The following is a 27,782-nucleotide window of genomic DNA, read 5'->3' on the forward strand; positions in this document are numbered from 1 at the left end:
GACCATGGTGGCCTTGAGGGCTACATGGCCAGTTCACCTGAGGTGCTGTGTCCCGTGGCTGGACACTGGTACCGTGTTCTGTTCCTCTGGAGATCTGCCTGGCACACCAGCTGTGAGAAGAGGCACTGAGAACTCACATCCCCTCTTCCAGAGCATTTTGTAAGCATCAGTGTGCTTGATTTTGGAAGAGGGAAAGGTAAAAGTTCTCCTGTAGGTGAAGATGTTGGTATGTGGCACCACAAGTCTGTACCCTGGATGCTTTCCTGGGAGCTGTAAGCCTGTACCTGCATCTGGCATGATAGCAGTGTCTCTTGAAGCATGAAATATATGTATCAAGTGTCTCATTATTTGTGATTTTCTTTACAGGCACATTTTCTTTTTGTGAGCAGAGGAGATGGATTTTGAAAATGGAAGATTATGGTGTGGCTTAAACTAACTGCATAAATATCAGTGAGGACATAGTGTTTCCTTGGAAAATAAGTAGGGTTCTCTGTGCAACAAGGATGCCAAGGTCCTGTCCTTGGTGACTCCAGGTGACTCTGCAGTCACCAGGAGGACACAGTGTAGGGCTCAGATGACCTCGGGAGTGCTCCTCAGGGCTGCAGCCTGCCTGCAGCCTTGCTGCTTCTTGTTTGCTTTTTTGTCCCCTTTTTGCTTCATAATCAGGTGAGTTCCCATCTGAAGGGACCTTGCAATGTCCTTGTGCCATCTCTTTTCATAGGTACCTGCTCTGTCTGGGGGATCAAGTGTTCCATCTTCTCTGAGCTGATTTATTTAAGCTGCTCCCTGAGCCTCTAGATGGACATCAGGCTCTGAGGCAGAAGTTTTGGTGTGAGCTGTACCAAGTGTGGGCAGCAGCCTCTGCTGTGGCCACCAGTGAGGTGCAAAGGCTGCAGGGTGGCTTCTCCCAGGCTTTGCATTCCAGGCGTAGCAAACCTGCCACCTCTCACCTTTGTAAGCTCATTTTCTGCTTCTTTCTTATGGAAGATTGGAAGGTGGGAGCCAGGATGGCCATTAAATGAGGGGACTCCCTGGCAGGCTGGGTTATGTGCACTGCCTCAGCTGGTCAGGTGGCAGGTTGGGGCTGTCCCCTGAATGCAGGGACAAACAGTGGCTGGGTCCTTTCAGCTCCAGGCCTGGAGCAGCCTTAATGCACCACAGAGGGGCACAGGACAGAAAAGAGCTGGGAGTGGTGGGGCTTCAGCTGCAGTGGGGATGCGCTGTGTGAAAAATAAACTGTCAGAATAAGGAAATGGAGTGTTTGAAAACAAAAACCCAGAGTTTAATTTGGGGATTTAAGAAGGGATTTGCGTAGCTCTGCCTGTGGAAGCTATTTGTGCCCCTTGGGCTGGGAGGCAGTGCCAGGGCTGGAGAGCCAAGCCTGCTCCTGTGAGTTGCTTGTGGGAGGACATCTGCTTTCTCTGAGGTGTGCTCCTCCTGGCAGCCTGCCTTGCTGGGATGCTTGGAAAACCCATTGTCATCTGGTAATATTTATTTAAATCCGGTGAGGATCCTGTTCCTCTGTGTGTTTAGCAGGCCTGGGGCTCATGCTGCACCCTGCTCTGCTCTCAGATGCTGTCGTGCCTCTGCTGCCATTGCACACAAAAACAAGGCATGAGCAGACTAGAAAATACTCAAGGCTATTTAGCAGAAAGGACATGAATTTGGTGTACAAAGCTGCATGTTTATAGATTAAATGACTGAAAGCATTTCAACAGATGAATGCTTTAAAGTTTCTGTGCAGGTCTTTTTATCTGGATCAGTGTGATGTGGTGGCTGTGAGTGCAGGCTTGGCTCAGCTCTGGCTGGAGCCAGCAGCAGCCAAATGACAGTGCGAGGGGACACGAGGACGTGCCCAAAGTGGGCAGTCATGCCCTTTGCTGAGCATAGGTCTGGCTTCTTGATGGGAGTCACAGAACTTCATCCAGGCAGGAGCACCACAGCTGCACTGAGGGGAAGCCAATTAAATTTAATATTGAATTAGAGAATGTCATGCACAGGCAGTGCTGTTTTAAAGGCAGAGATCCCCCCTGATAACATCAGAGTGTCTCAGAAATGACAATACTTGAAATGACTGGGTAGGGTTCTGTGTCACCTGAGTTTGTGTGTGAGTGCTGGCTCAACACCCTCCTGAGCATCACAGATGTGCAGGTCTTGGACACAGCATGGTGAAGGTGCAAACCTCCTTTCCTCAGGGAGTATGGGACCAGGGCACTCTGCTCTGGGGCTCCTGTGTGGCATGAGCTGGGGGTGTGTGGCAGCTGCCATCATTGTGTCCTGGTCTGGCTTAGGGGTGGGAAATCATGGGCAAGGGGGCAGTTGTGCCAAGGCTCCTTTTGAGCAGCCTGTGCCAGCTGTTGCTGAGATGGAAACTTCCTTTGTGGATCAGGAGAAATGGTTGGCTCCTCTTTTACCAGAGCTTGCTCTTGGCTTTCTGGGGGTGTTGTGAAATGTGGCTGTTTGGTGAAATTTAACTAATGACAAACAAATGCTTCATCACATGATAGTTCCTACTCCCCAGAAATATTTGCATGTAAGGGGAGTTCAGCAAATCTTCCACTTCCTTACAGAACCCTTCTGAAACGAGAGCAAAGCTCATCCTAGAGCTGCAGAAGAGATACCAAGGTTGTTTTTCCCTGCCCCCAAAAGCCACCAAGCTTCTTTGTGACAGCCACGACCTTGGCCTTGGGGGCAGCTCTGGCTCCGCCGCCGCCGTCGCCGCTCCCAGTTGTGTCTGTCCCGGCCGCTATCGCCCTGCTTTGGGCTCTGCACTGGGGCTGACACTTGCCACACTTTGTGCCAACTGCGAGCCCCCCGCAGTTGTTTTGGTCTGACCTGAGCACTCTTGTGGCTCCGAGGGCCAGCACAGCCCCATGGAGTAAAGACTTCCAGCCAGAGGAAAGCTTGGAGCTGCCGGCGGTGAGGTGGCCGCTCTGCCACCTCTCGTGTCCCTCCTGTGCCCTCAATGGTGGTGAGGGGCTGTGGCACTGCCTTGAGGCAGGTGGCACCTGGGGCTTTGCCCAGAGTGCTGCCAGCCCTGCAGCTTCTCCAGGCACCTCTTTGGCTCATTGGCCTGTGTTATGTATTACCTGCACGTTTTGAGAACACCCTGTAAATGTCCCTTGGAAACTGGAAAATGGATCGTTAAGGGAACCATTAGCATAGCTCATTCTGAGTTGCTAGAACATTTTCACATTATGTTTTTCTTGCAGTTCTCTCTCTAAAAATAAAAAAAGAAAAGGCAAACTAGCATTGTTTTGAAGTCAAGGGCATTCCTGGGCAGATGCTTTGGTTCTGGGCAGTGGCTGCTGGCAGGGAACCACATTGGTGCTGCAGGGCCTGTGCTAGAATCACTCCCCACCTGCCTAAACAACATCTCCTGCCCCTTGGGGTGCACACTCTGCCAAGCCTTACCCCAGGAGGAGCCTGTCCCATGGCTAGGAATCACCTTCGTGTCAGCCAGTGCCCTCCAGTCTCCATCCATTGGTGGCAGTGGGGACAAGGGTGGCTGAGCACGGAGGGGTGTGTGGGGAGCCCTGCCCAGCCCCGTCCCTGACACGGACACGTGTATGGGGTACTCTTGATGCACACCTACTGGAAGGTGTTTCTGTTCTTGCACAAATCTCTGCATACATGAGCAGCTCTTTAAAAGCTGTTTCAGAAGCCACTCAATTTCAAACCTGCTTTGCAGTTTCAGATAATTGATCCTCAAAAACACCCCAGGGTCCTCTGGGATTCCCGTGTCTGTTGTCACGACACCTGCTGCTCATGGCACACAGTGCTGAGCGTGGGGGAGACAGAGGGGAAGCCTGATGGAAAGAGGGAAATGAGCACTGTTGGATTTCTGACTGCACAGAGAGGAGGAAAGGGGTGTTGGGCCATTAGCAGGAATGCCTGTTATGTGTGAACCTAAAACACACTGGATAAATAAGACATTCTTAGCCAGGCTTTTCTATGTGCTGCTGGTATTCCTCAGCAGGGTCTGCTCTGCAGCAGCCCCTCTCACCCAGTCCAAGGGTTCTGGAGCATATGGGGGGATGTGGGAGCACCAGGAGGACAGGTGGGATGCCATGTAAGCCAAGAAAGGAACATGTTGGTTGCAACAGGATTTGACTATGGCAGGCACAATGCAGCCAACTGTGTCTCCTCCATTTAATCAGTAAAAGCCTTGGAAATAGAGATAGCTGGGGAACAGTGGTTGAGCTGCATCTACAGATCAGTCACTGATTGCTCCTGTTAAAGAGATGAGAAATCACTCAGAAGGTTTCTGCTATAAGAACTGAGGATGAAATTGCTTCTCCAGTTACTGAGGTGGGATCTGCACAGCTCCCAGGTGAGGACAAGCGAGGACAGTGGGGCTTTCCTGGGTATAAAGGTTTTTTCAAGAAGTCTCATGTTTATCATACTCACTGTTGATGTAACCTGATTTCTCAGAGCTCACCTGCAAGCAATAAACAATGCCAAAAATGAAAGGGGATCTAATTTTATCCAAAAGTTGCAGTGACTTGCAGGCTGTTAAAACCCAATTGCCACATTCAGTGGTTGCAGTTCTGGTAATTAACTCAACGTGCTGGTGCTTCCCAAACTGCCTGGACATGTTGGCTCCTGATTTGGATAAGCCCCTCTCCTCCTGCCAAACCCTCTGGAAAAGCAGTTTCTCCATGGATCTGATCAAACAGATCAGATCAGGTTGGGGAGGGGACTGTACCAGCTGAGAGAGGAGAATCTGGGTGTGTGGGATGGTGAGGTGTTGGAGAAGGAGAGTCAGGTGCTGGTGGTTGACGTGGCATCAAGTGGTTGGCAGTGCCGTGCTCTGCCTTGTTTTGTGCATGAGCTTCATTATTAAAGCCAAAATTCCATGAGCACTGCAACAGCCAGTCCCAGTCACCTTCTGTCCCTGGGTTGTGCTGTCACTGTGTGTCACTGTCACTGTACTTTGTCACACTTTGTCACACACTGCACGCAGTGGGCAGGGTCTCTGCGTGGTCAGGGCCAGGCTTGGCTCAGTTGTTGCTCACCCTCTTGCTGCTCAGTGCTTGGCTGATCCATCACTGCAGTTCTGCCATGACCCTGCTCCCCACGGCGTGCCCTGAGCACTTTTGCTGACCCTTCTCTTGTCCTCTCTGGTTTGTGCTGCAGGTTGGAGCCGGGCCGTGACCATGTCCTGCCCATTGACTATTACTTCCCACCCCAGAAGACCTGTCTGATCTGTGGAGATGAAGCCTCTGGATGCCACTACGGAGCCCTGACGTGTGGGAGCTGCAAAGTGTTCTTCAAACGGGCAGCTGAAGGTAATGGGGACAGGAGATGAAAGGTCACTGCCCCACTGTGGTGACATTCTCAGATTTCTTAAACCAGGAAGGGAGAAAAATCAAGGATAAATTGATTTGTCTCTCTGGGCTTTGCAATTTCATTTTACAGATTGTTCTCAAAAAGCAGCCAAACCAGTTTCCCAAAATATAATTCTTTCCGGTGGCACTGAGCAACCTGGTCTCTGAGAAGGTGTCCCTGCCATGGCAGGGGTGTGGACCAAGATGGTCTTTAAGGTCCTTTCCAAGCCAAATGTTTCTGTGATTCCATGATTATCTTAGTGACCTGGTGAGAGCCTGGAGCAGTCAGTTCCTGCTTCTCTTCCTGACTCTCCAGAGTGCTTTAAGCTCCCATCAGCCCACCTGCAATCTCAGATGCACAACTGGTGTTCAAGGAAGGCTTTTCCTCTCCTGCAGCCCTTCTGGAGGGGCCCTTCTGTGACTGCCCACAAAACAGCACAACCCTCTGTCCATCAGGAGCCATACTCGACCTTGGGGTCTGTGATCCTTCTCCCCAGTCTGTGCAAAAGCAGCTCCTCCTTCATGTCCAATTCTGTAGTATCAGGCTCTCCAGGGATAAGTGTGAGCTCAAAAGTTCCCTCTCAACAGCAAGTCTTTGTACCACTTTTCCTGGGCAATGAACAAGCAGAAGCAGCCAGCCCAGCTGTTTCCTCAGGCTGTGCCTCAGCAATGGCTGGTTTCTACCTGCAGCTCAGAGTTGTGGTTCTTGGGCAGCAGTGAGAGCTTCTGGTGTGGAAGATGAACTGTCCAGCAATGTAATGTGCCTGTAGTCACTCATCAGGCTTGCTGTCAGGAGAGATGAACCAACACAAGCCATCATTTTTCCTTCTTGCTAATACAGTTTATGTGGGCAGCTGGTGTCACTGGCCGTGGTGTCCTCGGGAGAGGGCTGGCAGCAAAAGGAGGATGGAGCTTCTGTCTCACCATGACCTTCCCCTGTGCCCAACCTCTTCTGTCTATGAGCAGAAGTCCCAGGCTAGGGGTGCTCACCTGCTGTTGTCAGAATGCTGCTTCTGTCAATTAGATCAATTATCATTATCCTGCCTCTTGTTGGAGTCGTGTTTCCCTCATTCCTCTGTGCCAGGAGCCAGCTTGTCCGTGCTGGTTCAGGGAAGAAAAGGGGCTGTGCCACAGGGGACATCAATGTTGCCAAAAAGGGCAGTCAAATAATAGTTAACAAATTTTGCATATTTCTCCCAAGTAAATCCTTTGCAGATCTGTCTCTGCTGCGCACCAGCTCTGTGTCAAGCCAAGTGGGTTGGCTTGTGCAGCCAGAGTAAATAACAGATGCTTGTTTAAGTCAGCAAGTTATTGTTGATTTATAGTAAGTGGAGCCTTGGCTCTCAGTCAGGTGAAGTGCCGCTGCAGTGCCTGTGTCTGCAGATGGGTGTGGGAGCTCTGCTCCCCTGGCACCAGGGTGGGCTCTGTCCTGTGGGTCACAGGGACCAGAGGTGCCCACGGGCAGAGGGGCAGCCTGGGCTGCTCTGAGGCACATGCCCTGGAGTTGTTCCCTCTCCTGATTGTGTTATATCATTAATATAAATGGTAATTATGTCTCTTCCTGGTTCTTCAGCCTTGCAGTGTGGCAGAGGGTTGGGAGCGTTTGGCTGTGTTGGGATTGGGCAGCAGCCCTTTGTCTTTCCTGAGAAGCCATATGTGTGTGCAGGGGGCTGCCAAATTGTGAGGTTTCATCTTATGCTACCCTGAGGTACATGGCTAAGTCTTTATTTTGGGGAAGTGATAATAAATTGTGCTCCTTTATAGGTACTGAATGCAGAGATGGCAGGTGGTGATTTCTGTTCTAACTTTTGGTGAGTTTCCAGATAGATCTCTTCCTTCTTAAACCTGAGCAGCATTACTGAAAGCTGATATTTCAGCGCGTTCTCATGTTTTAAAGTCCATAAAATGCCTCTCAGAAAACCTTAGGTCACCCTTGGAGACTTCACAGCAGTAGATCAAAATGCTTCCCTACGAGAAAAGAAACCTGTTACCTTCTTGGTGCTGGTGTCAAGCCACAGCCTTTAGTGGAGGGAGCAGCAGAGGGCTGTGACTGCAGCAGCACAAACAGCATCTTGGAGGGGAGGGAAAGAGCTGGGCACATCATTTCCTTTTTATTATATTCTTCTGAGATAATAGTGAACTTATCTGGCAGGGGTTCAGGGATATTTAAGGAGGTTTTATAGACATGCACTGGCTTCTAATGGGTGAGAAAGGGAAAAGATTTTAAAAAAAAAGGTTGTGACACTGATTCTTCTTCCCTTTGGACACACTGAGGGGTTTATGGGCAGGAGCAGGTCTCCTCTGCTTTGATGGAATATTTGACAGATTTGAGGGGTTTCACAAGTTCAAGTTCAACTGCTTTTTTCAGAAAGATGCTGAAGAGTTAGCAGAAAAGACAGGAATGTTGCCCTGTCGTGTTTTGCTGGCTCTTGTGATTCACAGACTCTCTCAAGATGTCCAGGCTGTGTCCAGGCCAGCCCTGAAGCACACCCCACAGATTGGTGGGGACTGCCTCACTTGCAGGGTCACCACCCTTGTTTGGTGACCAAGCCCAGCTCACCCTTGCAGTCACCAACCCCAGAGGGCTGGGTGGCTGCCCTGTCACCAGGGTGCTGCTCCCCTGCTGCCCACAAAGCAGGGCTCCCCTCCTCATCTGCTGAGCAAAAAGCTCATCCAGCTCAGCACAGATGATGTTTTTCCCTACAGGCAGGACTCCTCTGGGTGTTGTGAGCATGGCTGGGGTGGGTTGAAGACATGGGAGTTCAGTCCTTGTGATGCCACCCTTGTCCCTGAAACAGGAAAATGCTTCAAACAAGGCAGCTCCTGTGTCAGTGAGCAGCCCAGGGGTTCCTGCTCTCCCCTTCTGTCCGGGAGGGGGATCATCGTGTCTCTGCATATATCCCTGGAGAGAAGCAGACCTTCCTTGTCCCTCTGAGGTTTCTGAGATCTGATGGTGACCTTAGCCAGCCCAGAGCTGCCTCCACACAGCGTTCCTGGCAGTGTAGGACTGGGATGCTTTGGGCTGTGCTCCTGATGGTGCTGTCTTTAAATAGTAGAGAGCTAAATGAAAAAAATAACACAGTATTTGGCAATTTTCCTAGCAGGCACCCAGCCAGGCTGCTGTGCAGGCTGCTCTGAGTGCCTCCATCATTCTCCATATGGATTAGTGTTCTATGTTCTGACCTGCTGAGGATTAGCCTTACACCAGAGAGATGTCTCTGGGCCAACTCAACAGTTTCTTGCCAGATTTCAACATGACACAAAGTTAAAGTAAACGTTTGCAAAGATCCTTGCCATGTTATGAAAAACTTTCTTCTCCTTCCCAGGCTGATGTGACATGCAAAGAAAGTGAATCTGCAGAACATTCAGTGGTGCTGCAGCATCATGATGCTCCAGTGGGGGGTTTCTCATTACTGTTTGGGTGCTATTTGCCTTAAAATGTCATGGGGAGAGCAAAAGATGAGACAACCAGAGCACAGGGAAAGCTCTGGATGCCTTCCCTATGCTCACTTTACCATCTGGTAAATACAGAGGGCTATTCAGGAATCGACTTTGCAAAGGTAGTTCCTCAGAGTGGCTCAGCGCTGGCTCCTGGGAGCTTTGTGGCTGAGCCCTCCTGAGTTATTAATAGGAGCATCACATGGGAAGGGTACCAGCATCAACCCCCAGGCTGAGCTCTGGGCATGGCTCTGCTGGTGGCAGCCCCAAGGACCAGAGGCTTTCCAGGGGAGCTCTGGAGCCTCCATGGTTACAAGAGACCCAGGGGAGTTGCTTTCGCAGAAAGCTTGGCCTTATCCCCCAGCTGTTAAAATTCATTTTATGTCCTGAAATATGAGGATCTCTGTCTTCCAAAAGGCATTTACTGGTTTTTTCACATTTACAGTCGTATATCTTGCTCCAGATGTTTGCAGAGATTACTTTGTTGTCTGGAGGAGAAAGTTAGTCTGGGCACAACAGCTCGTGTGGCAACAGGCTGTTTGTTAGTTAGATGATTCCTCTGGATTGAGCAACTCACCTCCATAAATCATTGTTTTTAGTCAAGAAGACCTGGAGAGCAGTTCTTCCCCTTGGCTCCCAGTGTGTGCTGTGGTCCCAGGAGATGAGTGGGAGGGCTCAGAGGTGGTGGAAGAGTCCTTCTGCCCAGTGTGAGGGGGCCCAGGAGGGGCCCAAGGTGGGGGGGACATCCCAAGCAGAGGGGACACTGGCACTGCAGTGTGTTCATGGTGGGGGCTGCTACAAAGATGCTCTCTTGGGGTGCCTGTGCTGGTCTGGAAAGCAGAGGGTGCTGGGTGTGACTTCCCCCCTCACCTGTGCACATGCCAAACAGGACCTGGGGGGCAGGGGAGGAGGTGGGGCTTCTCTGGGTGACATCTGCAGTGTCCTCAGCTGGGCAGTGGTCTGTGGGGGAAGGGCAGGCTGGATGATGGGCCTTGCAAAAGCAGGACTGCTGGGGAACACCCCAGAGTGGGTGTGAGGTTTGGACCTGTATGTACAGGTTTGCAAAGCAAGAGCCTCTGCCTTGGAGTGGCATGAGAAAACACCTCTGCTGTTTGCAGGGGAGAAAAGGAAAACAAAGAGGTAGTTTCAGTGTTAAACTCAAGAGAAAGAAAAACCAGCACATTTATCTTTAAATAAAGAGCAGCTGATTGCAAATGTCTCACCTTGCTCTGGAATGAAGAGAGTGAATTACCCTGAAATTAGAAACAAATCTCTGTGTGTGAGAAGGGAAGGAACTTCCCTCCACTTCAGAGGGAAGGAACCCATGCACGTTCCAGCCACCCTTCCCTGTTCTCCTGCCTTTTAGAGCTGGTGGTTCCTCTCGTGGTGGTTAAGGAGAAATCTCTGCATCCCCAGGAATTAGGGTGAGGTGAGCTCAGCTCATTCTCACGCCCAGCAGCAGCAGCACCATGACCAGTTGTGGCTATTGGGTTCTCTTTTTGTTACTGGAGAACAGCACAAAGCAAACAGGGCTCACTTGTGCAGGCACAGACAACAGAGAGCAGGTTCTTACTCCAAAGAGCCTGTCCATGAACCATGAAGCTGGCCTGGCCATCTCAGCAGTGTCACTGTACCGTGACCGTGGGGAGAGCTGTGGCTGCAGCTCACAGCCTGTGCTGCTCTGGGGTGGCACTGCCATCCTGCAGCCCTGTTTGTCCTCTGGGGCCCCCTGCCTGCTCCTGGCTCATGGGAGAGGCTCCTTCGCTGTGTCCCTTCTCAGCAGTTCTGGAGCTGGGAGATGCTGCTGAGGAACAGATGGGAAACAGCGCAGTGGCCTCATGGAGCAAGGCTTGGACTCCACCACCAAACCTCATCCGTGCTCCCTCCTGTGGGGACAGAGCGGGGTTGGGATGAGCCCACGTGTTGGGGTCTGTCCAGATCCTGGGGGTGAGGAGGGGACTGGGGCTGTGGGGTGCTGCTCCTGACACAGCTGTGCCTGATCCTGGAACACCCTTGGGGGGCTCAGGCAGCCAAATCTCCTTCCAGCTCTCTGTTCCCCAGAAAGTAGGGCACCCGTTTGTGAGTACCTAAGAAGGTTGAGTGGAGCGAGTGTGGCCTCAGTGCTCAGTGCCCCTGGCACAAAAATAACTCCAAGTAACCCAGTTTCAGCTGAAGTTCTTTGTTACACATCCTCCTCCTCAATGAGCTGCTGAAAGGGAGGATGGTGTTTGTGCTCCCTTTAGGGTCCTTAGGGATTTAGGTGTCATCAAGGCTTGCCTGAGTATCCCTCTCATGGGAAATGAGCCAGGGAGAAGGTGAGAAGAGCTGTTCGGAGGATGGTGTTAAAATGATTTAACAGGTGTGAGATGTGGTGAGTAATGCAGGTGATAGCTGTGGCACAGGGGTGGGTGATGATCCACTTTGAAGAGGACAGTTCTGAAAAGGTCAAACATGGGGTGTTTGTGCAGCCCCTGAGCTCTGTGGGAGGAGTGGGCTGGGTGCTGAGTCCTGACAGGGGTGTCTCTGGGGGTGACAACGGCAGCTGGTCCTGCCAAAACTGTGGCCAGGCACGACTGGGGGGGACCCAGGAGGGGAGTGTGAAAGCCTCAGGCAGTGGCACTGAGGGCAGAAATGTGGGAGGTGTGGGGGTTGTAAAATCTGTGCACCAAAATTGGTGCATCTCATGTCAAAACTGGCATATTAAGGGGTTGGATTTAGCCTCATTCTGTTCATAGATCTCTGATGACTCCAAAGGGCTATTCCTATAGGAATGCAAAAAGTAACCCCTTGCAGGATGATAAATAAAGGCCATGGCCTGGCTCCCCATGTGGGCTGTCTGTGGGTCTATAAGCTGCACCTCTCTGTTGTGTGCTGAGTCCAGTTTGGTTTGGAGCAGACTGAAGAACATCAGATAAATCCTGATCCAGTAAATGTGTTCAAACTTGACAAGAAAAGTGATGATTCTTGGCTTGTCTGGCAAATGGGGCAGTGAAAAAAAGCTGTGGCCTGGAGCTGCACGAGCTGCTCTCTGAGCGAGTGCAGGCTGAGTCTGAGGGATGGGTGACTCTCACCATAAGTAACTTCTGAATTTCCTGCACCTCCCCAAAACCCATGGCTGCACAAGGTCCCCTGTACAGGGAGTTGCTGGGAACTGCTGCTCCCAGTTCCCTCCTGGCTGACTGCAGATATGTCCCAGGGGACAGGGTGGCATCAGACTCACTTGTGGAGCAGCTCCCCAACCCCAATATCTGTAACCTGGAGGCAACAGACCCAACTGGTATCAATGGGTTGCACAAAAAATAGTTCAGCCCCAAAAAGGTCTGTAGAGCGTCCTGGTTTTGAGGGGACTGATAGGTGAGTATTGTGGCAGAAGGATCAAACTGTGGGGTTTGGTCTGGGAGGAAACCCCCAAAAGCCATGCAATGGCTGATGGATGGATGACATGGATGGATGGATGATACGGATGGATGGATGACATTTAAAAAACGAGAACCAAACTCTCCAGGCTGCCCTTGGTGGTCCCAAAAGAGCCCAGCCTGTATCTCCGTTGGTACCCAGCACCCATGCTCTGTCTCTCTGGTGTTTTAGGTAAACAGAAGTACCTCTGTGCCAGCCGCAACGACTGCACCATCGACAAGTTCCGGAGGAAAAACTGCCCCTCCTGCCGCCTGCGCAAGTGCTACGAGGCCGGGATGACGCTCGGAGGTACAGCCGGGGTCCCTTCCTGGGGCCCCAAGTGTCACTTGGGGGATGAACAGTCAGTAAGTGGCTGGAAAATAAGGCTGATGGATACACGCTCAGGTTTTCAGGGTTCTAATAGCAAAACGGGGAATTTCGGTAGCTTTTGTTTGTGTTTCAGGAAACACAATCTAACACAATCTTGTCAATCTAAAAAAATATACACAGCAGGGTGAGTTGGTTCTGGCTCCTGGAGCCTCAGAGCAGAGCACTCCCCTCTTTTGATGGGATTATTCCAAGGCAGAAAGGGGCAATTTCTTGGTGAAATTACAATCTCAGTGTTTTCTTTTGCAGAATGGAAGCTGCTCCTGTGTCCATTGTCCTTGTTAAAATTTGTCTCTGTTCCCAAACCTGTAGCCCTCCAAAACTGACAGGGTGCTGATATCCAAAATCTGAGGTTTTCTGCTCATAGTCTATAAGCTAGCGTTGATCACTGGGTGTCTCATTGTTGAGTTCTTTTGATGAAATTCTTCCCTGTGTGGTGAGGCCTTGGCACAGGGTGCCAAGGGAAGCTGTGGCTGCCCCATCCCTGGAAATTTCCAAGGCCTTGGAAACTTGGACAGGGCTTGGAGCAACCTGGCATAGTGGAAGGTGTCCCTGCCCATGGCAGGGGGTGGAACTGGATGATCTTTAAGGTCCCTTCCAACCCAAATCACCCGGTGATTCTGTGAGGAGGAAAATATCCTGGAAAAGGGTGCTGACAGACCTGCCCCTGCTGGGAAGCCCTGGATTGAAGGAGCTTCTGGAGCTGCAGAGAGGAGCCCTGGCAGTGCCAGTCACAGCACAGGGGGACAGAGGCAGCCCAGACTGCTTGGGTGTGTCAGCATTTTGGGTAAAATCCTGACCCCATTGCTGGGATGGGCTGAGCCTCCAGAGCTGCTGGGCTGTCTTGAACAACACTGGTTTGAAGGGCTTGTTCCTGAAGTGGCTCTGATTTGTGACTCACCATGGAGCAGAGGGTTTTGTTTGATTTCTCCCCAAAGATTCCAAAAGGCAGCGCTGTTCTCCCTCCCTTTTCTTAGATTATTTTTAAGTGCTTTTTTCTGGTGAAGTTTCCATAAGTAGGAGAAGACATACATCAGTGTAACCCTCTTCTGCAGGACACACTGACAAAATGAATGCTAATACGGATACCCCGCTCCCTTCTTTTTTCTTCAGCTCTTTGGGTCACCCTGACCTGTTCTGCCTGGTCTATTTTACATTTGGTTTGGATGTCGGTGTAAAGGCAATTGTTACAAACAGGCAAGCTTGTGGTTGCCCACAGTAACCTCTCCCACAGCGGAGGCAGGGCGTTTGAAATCACTCCCAAGCTCCAACCAGTTGTTTTTAACTGGTGGTTAATTACAGTCACTGATGGGGTACATCCCCGGCAGCCCTGCGGCTCTCGTGGGGGAGGAGGAGGAGGAGAAGAAGGAGAAGAAGGAGGAGAAGGGGGAGGTGACACACTGAATGCCTTCTGCAGGATCTGCTCTGGAACAGGATGGCAATGTGTTGAAGCACTTCATTATTGATTGAGATCACAGTGACCTGCAAGCTGGTATCCACTAAGCAGGATCTTCTCTCTATAGAGAGGGAAAAGATGCTGTAGAGAGGGAAAAGGAAAAAAACAAAGAGCAAAAAAACACTGATAATGCTGTTTTTAGTGTGTTGAGTCCTACTGGTGTGCTGGCCTGTGCCCACTGTCCCACTGCACCTGTGCCTCCTGCTGGGGAAGATGCTGCAGGGATCCTGCCAGTCCTGAGCCCGGGAAATGTCCTGGTATGGGCACGACTGTGGAAATCCTGCCAGCCCTGAGCCTGGGAAATGTCCTGGTATGGGCACGACTGTGGAAATCCTGCCAGCCCTGAGCCCGGGAAATGTCCTGGTATGGGCAGAGCTGTGGAACTCCTGCAAGCCCTGAGCCCAGGGAGCATGAGAGGTGCCAGGGGCTATTCCTGTGGGGAACTTCAAGATCGTGTGCCCACAGCCAGAGCTGGCAGCCACCGGAGCTGCAACCCTGTGGGTCCTGGCTGGAGCAAAAACTCAAAACACATGTAATTCTTTTAATTTTATTTATAGTAGAGTAAAAATCTCCTGTAGTAACAGCCAAAAGATTGTGAAAGTCGAGGCTAATTCAGGCCTTAGTCCTAATTCAGGTTCAGCTGCTGGGGGCAGAGCAGAGCTCATGTCTCACCACACAGCGGGTATTGATTCCAGCCAGGGGGAATTTGACACAATTTTTGCAGAGCCATTGCAGTAGTTACAATCAGTGTTACAATCAGGCTGTACCTCATTTTTCATCTGGTCTGCCCTTGACTTACAGCAATTGGATCTTTATTACAACTTGGTTTGCTTGATTAAAATCTCTAATTTTATTGATTTTCTGTCCCCACAGTGGGTATTTGTCACCTTTGACTCAATAACCCTCTTGTCTCCTGCACAGCCACCCAAGTGACATTCCTTTCCTCCTTGCTCCAAGACGTCAAATCTTCAGTGTCCTCATGGCTTCTGCAGTTTGTCAACACCTATCAGCCCTTGTCTGCTGACCTCAGTCCATCTGTTCAGTGATCATCCTTAATGTTCATCCCTATTTTCCCATCCATACATTGCCATACGAGCTGGTTGACTAAAAATGGTTAAGTCTGGTTTTGGGTGAATGTAGAAATGAGCCACCTTTGTAAGAAAAAAACCTGTCTGATGTTGCCTTGAGATGTGTCACTAGGGGGTTTGCAATAATTCAGCAACACTATATACTATTACATCCTTCAAGTTCTTTTCAGTCATGTGGACCTGACTGACTCAGACCTCTTAAATGTGTCTGCCACAATCAGTAATGTTATTATTATCAACTGAAATTGTTGTGCCAGACAAGACTGATAGCTTGACAGGTTCAGGTTTTCACAAGCCTGGTGTGAAGTTCATAAGAACAGCAAAGGGCAGCAGGTTATAAATCAAGTCCTGTTCAGCTCCTCAGTGTCACGCTGGCAGCTGAGCTTGACATGTGCTGCAGGATCTCTCCGTTGGAGTCAGTGCAAGAGCAGCTTCTTCCACGTCTCCATAACTTCCCTAAGTCCTGGCATCCAGAAAATTGGTGCTGGAGCCCAAAGTGCTGCTTCCTCAAAACTTTAGAAGTGCCTGTAAGGGAGATGCTTAAAATGTGCATCACTTTGGCCATCACTCGTAGTGTGCTCCCTGGGGTTCTTGCACTGGTAAATATTTTATTGTAATATATAATTGGGTCCTTTAAGATTTTTTCCAAATACATCCAATAGTTCCCCAGAGACCCCAGGTCAGCTTGCAGGGCTTGGGGCAGTGCTGTGCTGCAGCTGTACCTTGAGGCTCCCTGGTCCCCTTGTCCCTGCTGACAGCCGAGCAGGAGCAACCCAGTATTGGTCACATATCCTAAGGTTTCTCCCACCTTGGTTTGAAGAAGTGCAATGTAGACTTCTACCCAGCTTAGCTCATCCTAGAATAAAAACATTGCAGATATCTTTAATTCCAATTTTTAAATTTTTGTTTATATTACCTACTGAGTAGGAGCCACCACTACAAAGGGGTTTGGCACAGGTGACAGAGTAGAAGCCAGTCTTTACCTCTGAAGGTTTTCTCCACCTGGAAATGTCAGTATTTCAGTGCTCCTGGAATGCACAAACCCAAGGCCCATCTCATAGCACAGTTATCACCCATTGTCACAGAGGAGTCTGGTTTGTGGCTGCAGTTTCAGAGCCAATGCAGTAAGTACTTGCTGTCTTCTCTCTTCAGTCAGGATCTTTTAATACTAGATAATTAAATATTAAGGGGAAAAACCCAAGCAATTAAACAAAACCATATGTGTGCTTTGTACATGTGGGTTTGGCTTCACTGACACACATGACCTGGGGCAGTGGGTATTTCTAAATCTAAACTCTGTCACAGGCTGCCCAAGTGGAGTCACCATCCCTGGGGGGATTTAACAGATGTGTGGCTGTGGCACTTGGGGATGTGGGTTAGTGGTGGCCTTGGCAGAGCTGTGACTTTGGAGGCGAGGGAGAGGAGGCTGTATCAAATGAGTGGCTGATGGCCAGAGGCCATCACACTGTGCTGCAGCACTGTTTTCCTCTTGCTCTCCTTTATTTTTATTAAATCTTTCTCCTCTCTTTTTACGGAAAACCTGTCTTTATTGCCCATACAGCAGATCATACAGACTACAAAAAAAAAAAAAAAATCAACATTTGGAGTTAATTTCCAGAGTTGCACTTTGACTTGACATTTTTATGTTTTACTGCTTATTTTTCTAATTACAGCTGAAAGGTAATTTGAGATAAGTATCATATAATGAAGGAGCCAAAACCCCAAGGACTCTGGTTTGATGTTGTATTACCTGCTGAAGCCATGGGCTTTTGTTCTCTAATTATTTGGGGTTTGGAGTCAGTGAGGGGTGGCAGTAGGTGGCCACCTGTGCTGAGCAATATCATGCTGGTATCAATGAGGGGAACACGGACTCCCCAAGACCTCTGGTATCACACCTCTGGAATGCTGCAGCTGTGGTTAAGAGCCAGGTGTGTGGGGAAAACACCTTTTCATGTTGGGCACAGGCACAGTCACCAGCTGCTTTGGCCCCCCTGCCAGCTGCGTGCTCTGCTGATGCACAGCAGAGTGAGGCCACCCGGCTCGGGTCCACTCCCCCTGGGTGGGGACTCCAGGGAAACAGCCCTGGAACCACCTGCTGGCTTCTGAAATGTGTTTTCTGTAATATGTGTGCAGTGTGTTTGGGAGAGCCTGGCTGTGGGGCAGCAGGCATTGCAGGGAGAAAGCTTTTATCTCAGATGCATCCTCCTTCGGCCCTGGTCTGGGATGGAACAATCCCACTTGGGCATGCAAGTGCAGTGTTTTTTCTCCCTGGAACATGACTGTATGCTGAGTTTATCATCTTGTGTTGCTCCTCTTTTTGAGTGCATACAAGCAGTAGTTTGAGTCGAGTCAAAACCTCTTCTCTCTCTTCCCTGGATCTTCCTCTCTGTTTTTAAATGGGAGTTAGAGACCAGTCGTTGCAGAGGATGTAAATGGTGTTGGTTCTTTTCCATGTCAGATTAACAACAAAATGGATTTTGTCACACAATGTGTTCTCCTCTTGTCCTTAGGTGAGAACTGCAATGCCAGGGCGCTCCCTGGGCAGTGCCCACTGAGGGAAGAGTGCTGCTGGTCATTACTTTTCCTTTCCTCATAACTACAATGATGGAGCCAAGAAGCCCTGACATGTTTTTAACATATTTTTAAGTATCACACTAAACTGTGTCTTTCCCACAGCCCGCAAGCTGAAGAAACTGGGTAACCTGAAGGCACAGGACGACATCGAGGGAGCCAGCTCATCCAGCCCAACAGAGGAGCAAGCTCCCAAGCTGGTGATGACACGCATTGATGGCTACGAGTGCCAGCCCATCTTCCTCAACGTCCTGGAGGCCATTGAGCCTGGGGTGGTGTGTGCTGGCCATGACAACAGCCAGCCTGACTCCTTCTCCAACCTGCTGACCAGCCTGAATGAGCTTGGGGAGAGGCAGCTAGTCTACGTGGTCAAATGGGCAAAGGCTCTGCCAGGTGAGAAGGAAAGCAAATAAATCCCCTCCCAGCTCCAAAGCCCATCTGCACTGCTGGGGGCAGATGCAAAGGGGGTGGTCTGCAGCCCCTGTCCCATCACACAGCTCCTGGGGGACCATCTCCATGGGCAGTGTGTGTGTCCCCTGCCTGGGAAGCAGCCTGTAGCAGAGTGGGACTTGTCTCTAGAGGGACTGTTGATGAAAGAAGGAACTGAGGGGTGATGGAATGTGTTGGAACTTATACTCTGGGTTCAGATAGCCCCTGGTCAGTGATACCATGTGGGCACAGCACACTTCCCCCAGTGGCAGGGCTGCAGCTGGTCTGGGCTCAGGGTCCTGCTCTTCTCCCTCTCTTACCATGGAGGTTTTGCTCCACTTCCAGCCATGTCTGTCAGCCCTGCGGAACTGCTCTCTAGACAAGGATCAGCCCTGTCCCAGAACCCAGCTGAAGGGATGAAAAGGGTAAATAGCAACATGGCAGAAGAGCAATGCAGAATCCCAAAGGGCTTTTCCTGGCACTCAGTCAGGTTGCCCATGTGATAGCCTGGTGTGATATATTTGTGATGCTTCAGGGAGGTAATAGGGGTTAGGAATTTTCCAGATGCTGGTCAGCAGGTGCAGTAAATGGAGCATCCTGGTGAATGATATATTCATTGAGCTGGATTGGCAAGGCGTCACTGCAAGATTGGTGACATGCTGTCTGTTCCACCTTGTAATCCTGGAACTGAGTGAGTGGGATTGCAGAGGGCTGAGCTCAGTCTGGGCACAGCAGGACCCAGCTCACCTCCCAGCATCCCGGAGACTGGGGCATGGGGCCAGGTCCTGCTGCCTTCTCCTTTCTGGCCCCACTCCTCAGGGAACACCAGAGAAAAGAGGAACCCCACTCCTTGTATGTGTGGGGTGATACAGCCAGAGGAGAAGACTGAGGCACAGTAAGTTTGCCACTCTGTGCCAAACCTTGGTGATGAACTGTGGTCAGGTGTCTGACATTCCCAGGAGTTTAGCAGCCCCCAAGACTGGTGCTCCCAATGGGATAATTGTCTGTGTAGTAGCAAGTAGCCCATTCTGTTTCTGCTATTCTTGAGTCACTTGGCTTGTAAAACCAGGGACAAATCTTGCTTCCTCTTTGGCTTGTCTACACCAGACATCAAGATCCACAGAGACACCACCAAAGCCACCTGGCATGCAGGGCTGAGGCTCTACCACTGCAGGAGTGCTGATGGAAAGGGAGAGTGCTGTGGGAAATGTTTTCTATCATAACCACCCTTTTATCAGAGGGTTTTACTCTCCTGAACTGCACCTGATGCCCAACCCCTCAGTGTGTAGCAGTGTCAGCTGCTGCCCTGCTGCCCCCAAGGGCCAGCACCGACTGTGCCAGGGTGGCATCTGGGCAAGGTTTATTCTCCAGCTTGTTTGCCTTGAAGAGCTCTCCAAAGCACAGAGATCCTTGCCTCAATGGGTTGTAATTATACACTGGAGCTGTTAAATTGCTTTAATATTTGATTGAAATAATGCATGATTGCCTTGAAACTCAATTATATTTGCCTATTTACAAGTATGTTGAAAAACCAGCGTTGGAGGTGGTGTAAGCATGCCTGGGGTTTAAGTCTGGGATGCCATCTGGGAATGGTAATTTGAATTTAGTTGCTATTTTTGTTTCTCTTGCAATGTAGCTGAGGTTTCCATGCTCATTCCCACAGTCAAGAGATCCATGCAGTATGTATGGGGCAAAAACCGGAGCACCTGTAACCATGGTGGGAGGCCTAGGGGCTGCCTGCTGGCTCTGAGCATCACATAAAAATCCAGTTACTTAAATTTGGTGAAGTCCTAATGGGACTTTCTCTCCTCTTTGTCTCTGAAGTTCCCTTTCTTCCCTTCGAGGGGCAGGTTTGTGCTTTTCTATCCTTGGTTCCCAGTCAAGCTCCATGTCATGACTCATGTCCTGAGACATGAGCTGGCTGAGCTTGGGCTGTGGACTGACTGCCTTGTCCTAAGAGAAGCGCTGCAGGAGAGCTGGAGTCTGCTTGGAAACAGCCCTGGAAACTGCAGGAACCCAACAGTAATTTCTAACATCCCTCCCTCTTTGTTTATTAGGATTTCGCAACCTGCATGTGGATGACCAGATGTCAATAATCCAATACTCTTGGATGGGCCTGATGGTGTTTGCTATGGGGTGGAGATCCTTCACCAATGTCAATTCCAGGATGCTTTACTTTGCTCCAGACCTGGTCTTCAATGAGTAAGTGTGAAACAGCAACAGCCTGATGCTGGGCTTTGGGTCAGCCCAGGTGACAAGCTACACTTAGAGTAGTTACACTGAGCTGCCCAGCCCGGCTCAGACCAGTCCAGTCCAGCCCACCTTGGCCATGCCCAGCCTGCTCCCTACTGCCACCACCCATGGTGACCTCCAGGAGCAGAGAGGGCACTGTGATGCCTCTCTGGGTCCTTCTGCCTGCTCCCTCAGCCTTGCCGTGGGCTGACGCCCACTGGGGCAGCAGCAGAAGCTGGTGTGGGGTGAGGGACTGCTCCATTTCTGCCTTTCTGCTATGGGGTTTGAATTCCAGCTCTGTTGGGTAGCTGGGGTGAGCAGAGACAGAGACAAAATGTACTGTAAGGTGCTGGTGAGCTCTCCTTGATGTACCATCAGCTTAGAGCTGGGGAGGGTTTGCTGGCACTCAGATAGAAGAGCCTGGACCCAATAACCAAGCACAGCAGCAGGAAAACCCCCACCTGCCTGGGAGCTCCAACTCAGCCTCATATCCCTCACAGACAGAAGTGTTTGGGAAATCATTACAGTCACTCTTCAGACAAACGCTGCAAGTCCCTTGTAGCCATCTGTGTCCAGTGAGGATCACACATAGGCGTTCTAGAAAATGCTCCACTCCTGCATGTGGCACCCCTGGGACAGAGCTCAGGCCCTTGGCAACAGGCTGTGCCAGGCAAGGGGGGTTTGCTGGGTCAGGGAGTGTCTTCCCTGTCACACATGTGCACTTTGGGCTCCATCTGTGCCCATCTCACCCATGCCAGGTACCGCATGCACAAATCCAGGATGTACAGCCAGTGCATCAGGATGCGGCACCTCTCCCAGGAATTTGGGTGGCTTCAGATCACACCCCAGGAGTTCCTCTGTATGAAAGCTCTCCTCTTCTTCAGTATTAGTAAGTATCCACACCCTTCCCTCCACAGAGCTCCAGCACCTGCTGCTGCATCATCCTTGAAGCATCTGGTGCTTTTCCTGTGCCTGGACTTCCACTTCCCAGGAGGAGGCTGGGGATGTCCCCTGCTTCAGCCTTCCTCCTGCTCTCCTGTTGTCACTCTCTGAGCTCTTCTCACTATTTCTTTCCCCTCCCACCCAGTTCCAGTGGATGGCCTGAAGAACCAGAAGCTCTTTGATGAGCTCCGCATGAATTACATCAAGGAACTTGACCGTATCATTGCCTGCAAGAGGAAGAACCCCACCTCCTGCTCCCGGAGGTTTTACCAGCTCACCAAGGTCCTGGACTCCGTGCATCCGGTAAGAGAGGACAGGGAAATGTACCATCTGTACACACAATGTCCATCTAAATGCATATGGAACAATATTAGAAAATAAACTTTTCACAGTGAGAATAATCATTCCCTGGAACAACCTCCCCATCATGCAAGGAGTTCAGATGCAATTGGAGAGAGCACTGGATAGTCTCATCCAGTTTCCCTTTCCCAGGGAAGGTGGGACCTTTGTCATGTATCTTCCCAGAGAAAGCTCTGCCCGGGGACTTGTTTAACCAGCTCTCTTCCTTTCCCAGATTGCCAAGGACCTGCATCAGTTTACATTTGATCTCCTAATCAAGGCACACATGGTGAGCGTGGACTACCCAGAAATGATGGCCGAGATCATCTCTGTGCAGGTTCCCAAGATCCTGTCTGGAAAAGTCAAGCCTATCTACTTCCACGCACAGTGATCTTTCAGAGGGACTCCCGTGCTGCCACCCCCATTTCAGCCATCTCCTGCCTGTTACTTCTGCACTACTGTCCTGCAGTGCCTTGGGGAATCCCTCTGCGGCGGTGGCCAAGGGGACAGGCAGTGACAGACCTGCTGGGATTCCTGAGATTACTATTTTCCTGGGGTACCTCTGAACTGAACACCTGGCACCGACCTCTGCCTGGCACCATCTGCTCACGGTGATGGACAGGGACTGGTGGGGGCAGTGGCACCATGTCTGAGTGTTCTCCTCTGTTTGTCACTGTGACTCCAGCAGCCCAGGGCCACGGGACAGCAGAAGAAGTGCCAGTGGTTGGTGGGTTTGGGGTGATTTTTATAAAAAGAATACAACACAAAGCAGGTTGCAGCTCCGCGTTTGGGTGTGGGTTATGTTGCCAGCCTCCTTCTGGATGTTTTTTTTGCACTATGGTGCTGGGAAGCAGACAAGTTCAAACACTGCAGAAGAGAAGCAGAGCAGAGCTAGGAGACAAGGCACATGTGTGGCTGAGGAGTTCACAGGCCCTGCAGCCACTGTGGGATCTGCTCTGGTCAGCTTGGCCCTAGGACTGGCTTGCACTGCTGAGACATGAGCAATGGAGTGGACAGGCTGCAGCACTAGGCCTGCCAAGGAAGATCACCTTGGAAATTCCTCAACGATGGCTGGCTCCTGTTTTCCACCTGGGATGTTTTTCCTATGGCCTGTCCAGCTGGGTCTTATCTGCCCCGCTGACCCCTGGGTGCTCAGCAGTCACATTCCTGTCCTTGCCAGCTGCTGCTCCCTGACAAAGCTGAACCCACCTCTGAAAGTGCCTGATGCCCTCGGACCTCACACCTGCCTGGCTCCCCTGGGCACCTGCAGCCCCTGCCCCCACACCTGCTCTGCTCCTGTCATGGCTCTGCAGACCTGGGATTCCAACTATGCTCTTTCCCTTCATTTGTCCCAAATATTTTGTCCCAACTATTTTTTTCCAATGCCAGCAGATGAGTGTTCTGGAGCCAAGACCAAGGCCAGGGTCTACGGGACCTGTGGGACCATGGGACTCCTCTGAATCCTGGAGAGGTGGCTGTGGGAACTGGCTGCTGCCAACATGGCTCTTTGAGGGGCTGCAAGGGAAGCACCAAGAGACCCCCTGCTCTTGGAAGCAGCACACACAGCTCCTGCTGATGCCAGTGGCTGACTGCAACCCAGGAGGACACCATCATGCACTCACTGTCCCATGTACATGGTCCTGTATGCACCCCACCACCCACACACCATCCCTTACACACCACCACACCCCATCCCACACACCCATGTGCACCACCCCACAAACCCAGCTTGTCCCCAGCACACACACAGCAGCCAAGCCTGTGTGCTCTGTGGTGTTTTAGTTCCCCTCTTCCTGCACATCCTGAGTACATCAAAACCACCTGCCCAGACCTAGACAGGCTGTCAGTGACTGCACACACACAGGCTGGTGCCAGGGTCACACATGCCATCATGGGCTGTGACATGGCCTGGCATTACCAATCCAGACGTCTATGAGGGATTCTTGTGCCAGCACAGACAAACAGCAAACTCTGCACCCTCCCAGGGCAGTGTGCACACCCAGAGCCCTGTGCCCACCCTGTGCCCAGCTCTCCAGGAAATGCCATCATGGTGCAGATGCTCCTTTACACTCTTGGAGTAAAACAAACAATTTCCCTGATACTTTTCAACCTTTTAATGGGATTTTCATTATAAGAAGGAGTGGGGAAAAAACCCCTATGGAAGGGGAGGATCTTTCTTTGCAGTGGTTTTCCTTCCTCTGACAGGTAGGGTTCTGATCCTGCTCCTCCTCCCGAAATCTTCTCATGTAGGCAGCAACAGAATCCATAGGTGAACTTTCTGGCTGGCAGCCAGCAGGTTGCTGCTCTCAGAGGCCCCCGCATACCAGGGGGCTGCTGGCATTTTCAGTGCTGGTGTGAGCTACAGACATTTGCAAATGAACCAGTAAAAAATTCCAGCTGGTGTATCCCTGTCTTCTGGAAATTTCTGGCTCTTCACAGCAGAGCTCAGTGAGCAGATGAATGATGATTCCCAGTTCCTGTTATCAGCTCAGGCTCCAAGCAGTCAGAACAGCAATTTGGGAGAGCTTCGTGCTTCACACAGGCTCGTGTCAGGGAAGGTTAGGTTGGTTAATGAGTGTGGCAGTGTCCTGCTGGGTGTTCATCTGCTGGGAGACTAAAAGAGGCCAAACCTAACAGGGATTTGCCCACCCTGCTTTGCTGGTGGGAGCACCATGTGAATGAGAAGTGGGGGAGCAGGGGAAGGATTCTGGCTGTGTATCCCCAGCCCAGGACAGAGGGGCAGTCAGGGACATGGAGGTCATGTTCTCTGTCTCTTCACTATCACAGTAAACTTCTGTAACTTGTTTATTCAAAAGCTGGGTTTTTGCAATATGATTACAGGAAATGTGGGAGTCAGGACTAGCAGCACCTGTGTGTGTATTTGCTGGGGGAATTAATGATGTTTCCATGTGGATTTTCCTGAGCTGCTGCAGGAACTGGGGAAGAAGAGGCTTTAAGAAATACCAAAGTCCAACACCTGCCATTTATCTTTATGCTTTTTGTTTTCTTTTGCATTTTCTTGTCTACTTTTGCTTTATTAAAGCAAGGAGAATTTCACTGTGTTCACAGTCCCAAAGAAGGTGTCCCTGAGGCTCTCCTTGGGCTGGCTGAGCCCTAGAGTTGGGCTAAGACCAGCCACCTCCATGTTCCCCTGTGGATTCCCTGACCCTGCTCTGGCTCATCTCAGAGGTGTGGGGGGTTGTGAGCTGGCTCAGTCTGGGTCATGGCTCAGCCCATCAGCTCCTGCCCAAGGCAGCAGATGGAGGACAAAGGATACAGATGATGGCATCTCCCTGGGAGCAGTGTTTGTGCATGGATGGGCACCATTCCATTACAGAGGGTGTGGGATAAAGGATGCTGCCTTTAGTGAGGGCAGGAGGGACACTTCTTCAGCCCTGTGTCATGCCAGAAGCAGTGAGACAGATCAAATGGTGCAATGGCATGCAGCATTCCCAGGGCAGGTGTCACCAACCTGTGCCCACCTGAGCCTGACAGGCCAGCACCCCTTGCCTCAGCAGGGAGCTCAGCTTAGCAAGAGCAAGAGCCAGGACAACAGCTCTCTGCTTGGAGAGGCTGTGGTTGAGTCTGGAGAACTGGCAGCATCCACATGCCACTGCCATAATGCCCAAGAGGCCCTTTGTGCTTGGCTCAGGGAACAGGGTGCTCGGTGAGGGAAGTGACGCTGGGGCAGGACCCTCCCTGCAGTACCACTCCTTGCTCTTGGCCATGGGGTTGTCCCTGTGGTCTGTAGGGAATGCTGAGGGTACTTGAGGTGTCATCTGCCTCCCAGCCAGCCCGAGAGCTGCTGCCCTTAGTCACCTCCCACCACTGGCCAGCACTGCAGTCCCTGTGGTGTCCCTCCCCTTGCTGAGCTCTTGCCCTGGATGTTTCAATAACATGATGTATGCTAAAATTATCTATCTCTGTATAAAATAAAGGCATGGCCCATTTTCTATTGCTAAAGATATCTATTTAGTGACATGCTCTAAGAGTCCTCTCTGGTTGCACACTGAGGTACTGGATGCTCTGCAGGAGATGAGTCAGAACGTGCCAATTTAATGGAGACTTTTAATTATTTTTCCGGCTGGGTGCTGCCCAGTTTGCAAAGGTCCCCCTTTTTGTGGCATGCACAGAGCACTCACTAGCATAGGCTGGGGTTGGTATCCCCTTCTCCAGCCTTCCTGTGTCTTGAGGTTAGACAGGGACAGTGTTTGCATTTGAGGAACAACGGAGTGTCCCTTGTTCCTTCCCTCTTTGACTTGCACAAAGTGTCCTCACAGATTTGGGCAGAATGCTGGGGTCACAGAGAGTGTCTGTGTTCCACCTGTGTGCAAGATCAGGGCTGGCTGTGGGCACTGGGAGGGCTGTGGGCAGGCAGGGTGTCCCAGCCCCTTCAAGTGGGTCAGAGCCTCCTCTGCCCACTGGTGCCTGCTCCTTCCCTTCAGCAGCAGAGGGATGCTGTGCTTGTGACTCACAGAGTCAATCTCTGCACCCACATAAACCCTTAGCAAGTGGATAAAAGCTGCTTTCTGTGCCGGATATTTGGTGTTCTGTGGCAATTTCATGCTGTTTCTCTTTGTTAACATGTCTCTGTAATAGTAAGAGTTCTTTATTTGATATATTTTACTTTCTTTGTAATAAGCCAAAAAGCTCATTGCTGGTGCCTTTTTGCCTGGGGGGGCCTCCCAGCCCACAGCTGTGTTCCTGGGAGTAACAAAGGCCAGTCTGCAATTGCTCCTTCCACCAGAGCTGAGAGAAAGACAGAAGCCAATGCCACAGCATTGCCAGAAGAAAAAGAGCCAGCAGCCTTGGAAAGCAAAGAGACTTTGGGGAATGATGCTGGTTCTTTCCTGGGGCCTGGCTCCAAGGTGAGGGCTGAGCATGGTACTGGGCACGCCTTGTCCCCATTTCCATGGGGCTGTGACCCTGGAGACCCCACAAACCACATGATGCAGGTGCAGACCACACAGCCTGGTCTGGCCCATTTTGGAATTGCAGTGCTTTGCCCAAATTATAGCGTGACCTGAGGGTAAATTATCCCAGAGAAGGAATTAGATGGATTGCTGACACAGCTGGTTTTCCTTTCTTTTTTTTTAATTTTTAAATAATTTTTTTATTATTGGAACTGAATGCATTGGATAAGGAAGAGAGAACCCCAGAGTGTTTTGGTACCATGGGGGCTGGACTGTGGTGATAGATGCTGCTGGGGCCAGTGGGGTGCAGTGCAGGATGCCCTGGGGACAGCTGAAACTCACAAATCCCCATGTGGGACTGAAGAACGTTTATTTGTGTAACCAAAGAGAGGGGCCTGCCTGGCACCCAGGTAAAGACATCATGCTGGGGGTAAACAAAAATTCTCCTTTCTCTTTCAGCCATGCCTGGGCCCATGTGAGCCCCCAGCCATGCCACAGGGTGGCCGCTCACGCTTGGTGTTCAGTTCTTTTTGCAACCTGAAAATCCGCTGTTGTTCTGAGTCCAATAAATGCAGAATCTGGTTTGCTGGAGCTCTACCCTCTGCCTGCATTTGGCTTTTGTGTTGATTTTGTGCATGAAATTGCTGTGGGCGTGATGGCTGCCAGCAAGCAAAGGTGCTGGGAATCAGTGGGTCATTTGCCAGTAGATGAGGCTGTACATTGGATCATTGTAGGCTTTCTTTCACACTCAGGTTTCACTATTAATCACGTCTGAACTCATAATTCAATTACATATAAATTGGCTAATCCTTTCATATATTCCTCTTTGGGTCTTTTAAATTGAATTTCAGTTGATTAATGTATTTCTCAAAGCAAGGAGCTAATAAAGGCCAGTGTCCTCCTGCTCTTGTCATTGTTTTGGTATCTTTATGAACAGTTGTAAATCCATTCTTCTGCAACATCTTTATAAAATTGACCTATGCTCTCCAAGTAATAAAGAAGACGCTTATCAGCCACTTGTTAATTCAAGGCACAGATGTGAATCCTGCCCAGGGCCAAGATTTGATTCACTGAGACAAAGCAAAGAGCTTTGGGGCAAAAAAAAGCTCGTTGGGCCACAAATAGCTGGCAATGCCTGGTGTGTAATTGCACAGCAGCAGTCCACACACCGTGCCCTGTGAGCTGAAGAACAGTGTGCTGAGAGAATAAAAACCCTTGGGTTTGTCATCCACAAGGAACCTGATCCCATCCCTTGCTCTGA

General features: G+C 50.6%; 1 protein-coding gene across 1 annotated transcript in view; it reads left to right on the top strand.

Annotated features, from left to right (window-relative positions):
- The window catches only part of AR (androgen receptor), a 40,338-nt gene extending 12,912 nt beyond the window's left edge, over nt 1–27,426 (top strand). Inside the window, exons 2-8 of the mRNA XM_059859104.1 lie at nt 5,140–5,291; nt 12,357–12,473; nt 17,772–18,059; nt 20,153–20,297; nt 21,086–21,216; nt 21,415–21,572; nt 21,844–27,426. Of these exons, the coding sequence (XP_059715087.1) occupies nt 5,140–5,291; nt 12,357–12,473; nt 17,772–18,059; nt 20,153–20,297; nt 21,086–21,216; nt 21,415–21,572; nt 21,844–21,999 (1,147 nt within the window). The 3' untranslated portion in view covers nt 22,000–27,426. The remainder of the gene's footprint in view (nt 1–5,139; nt 5,292–12,356; nt 12,474–17,771; nt 18,060–20,152; nt 20,298–21,085; nt 21,217–21,414; nt 21,573–21,843) is intronic.
- Nucleotides 27,427–27,782: the final 356 nt, after the last annotated feature.

The sequence above is a fragment of the Haemorhous mexicanus genome, chromosome 14 (genome assembly GCF_027477595.1).
Source record: "Haemorhous mexicanus isolate bHaeMex1 chromosome 14, bHaeMex1.pri, whole genome shotgun sequence".
NCBI classification, from domain to species: domain Eukaryota; kingdom Metazoa; phylum Chordata; class Aves; order Passeriformes; family Fringillidae; genus Haemorhous; species Haemorhous mexicanus.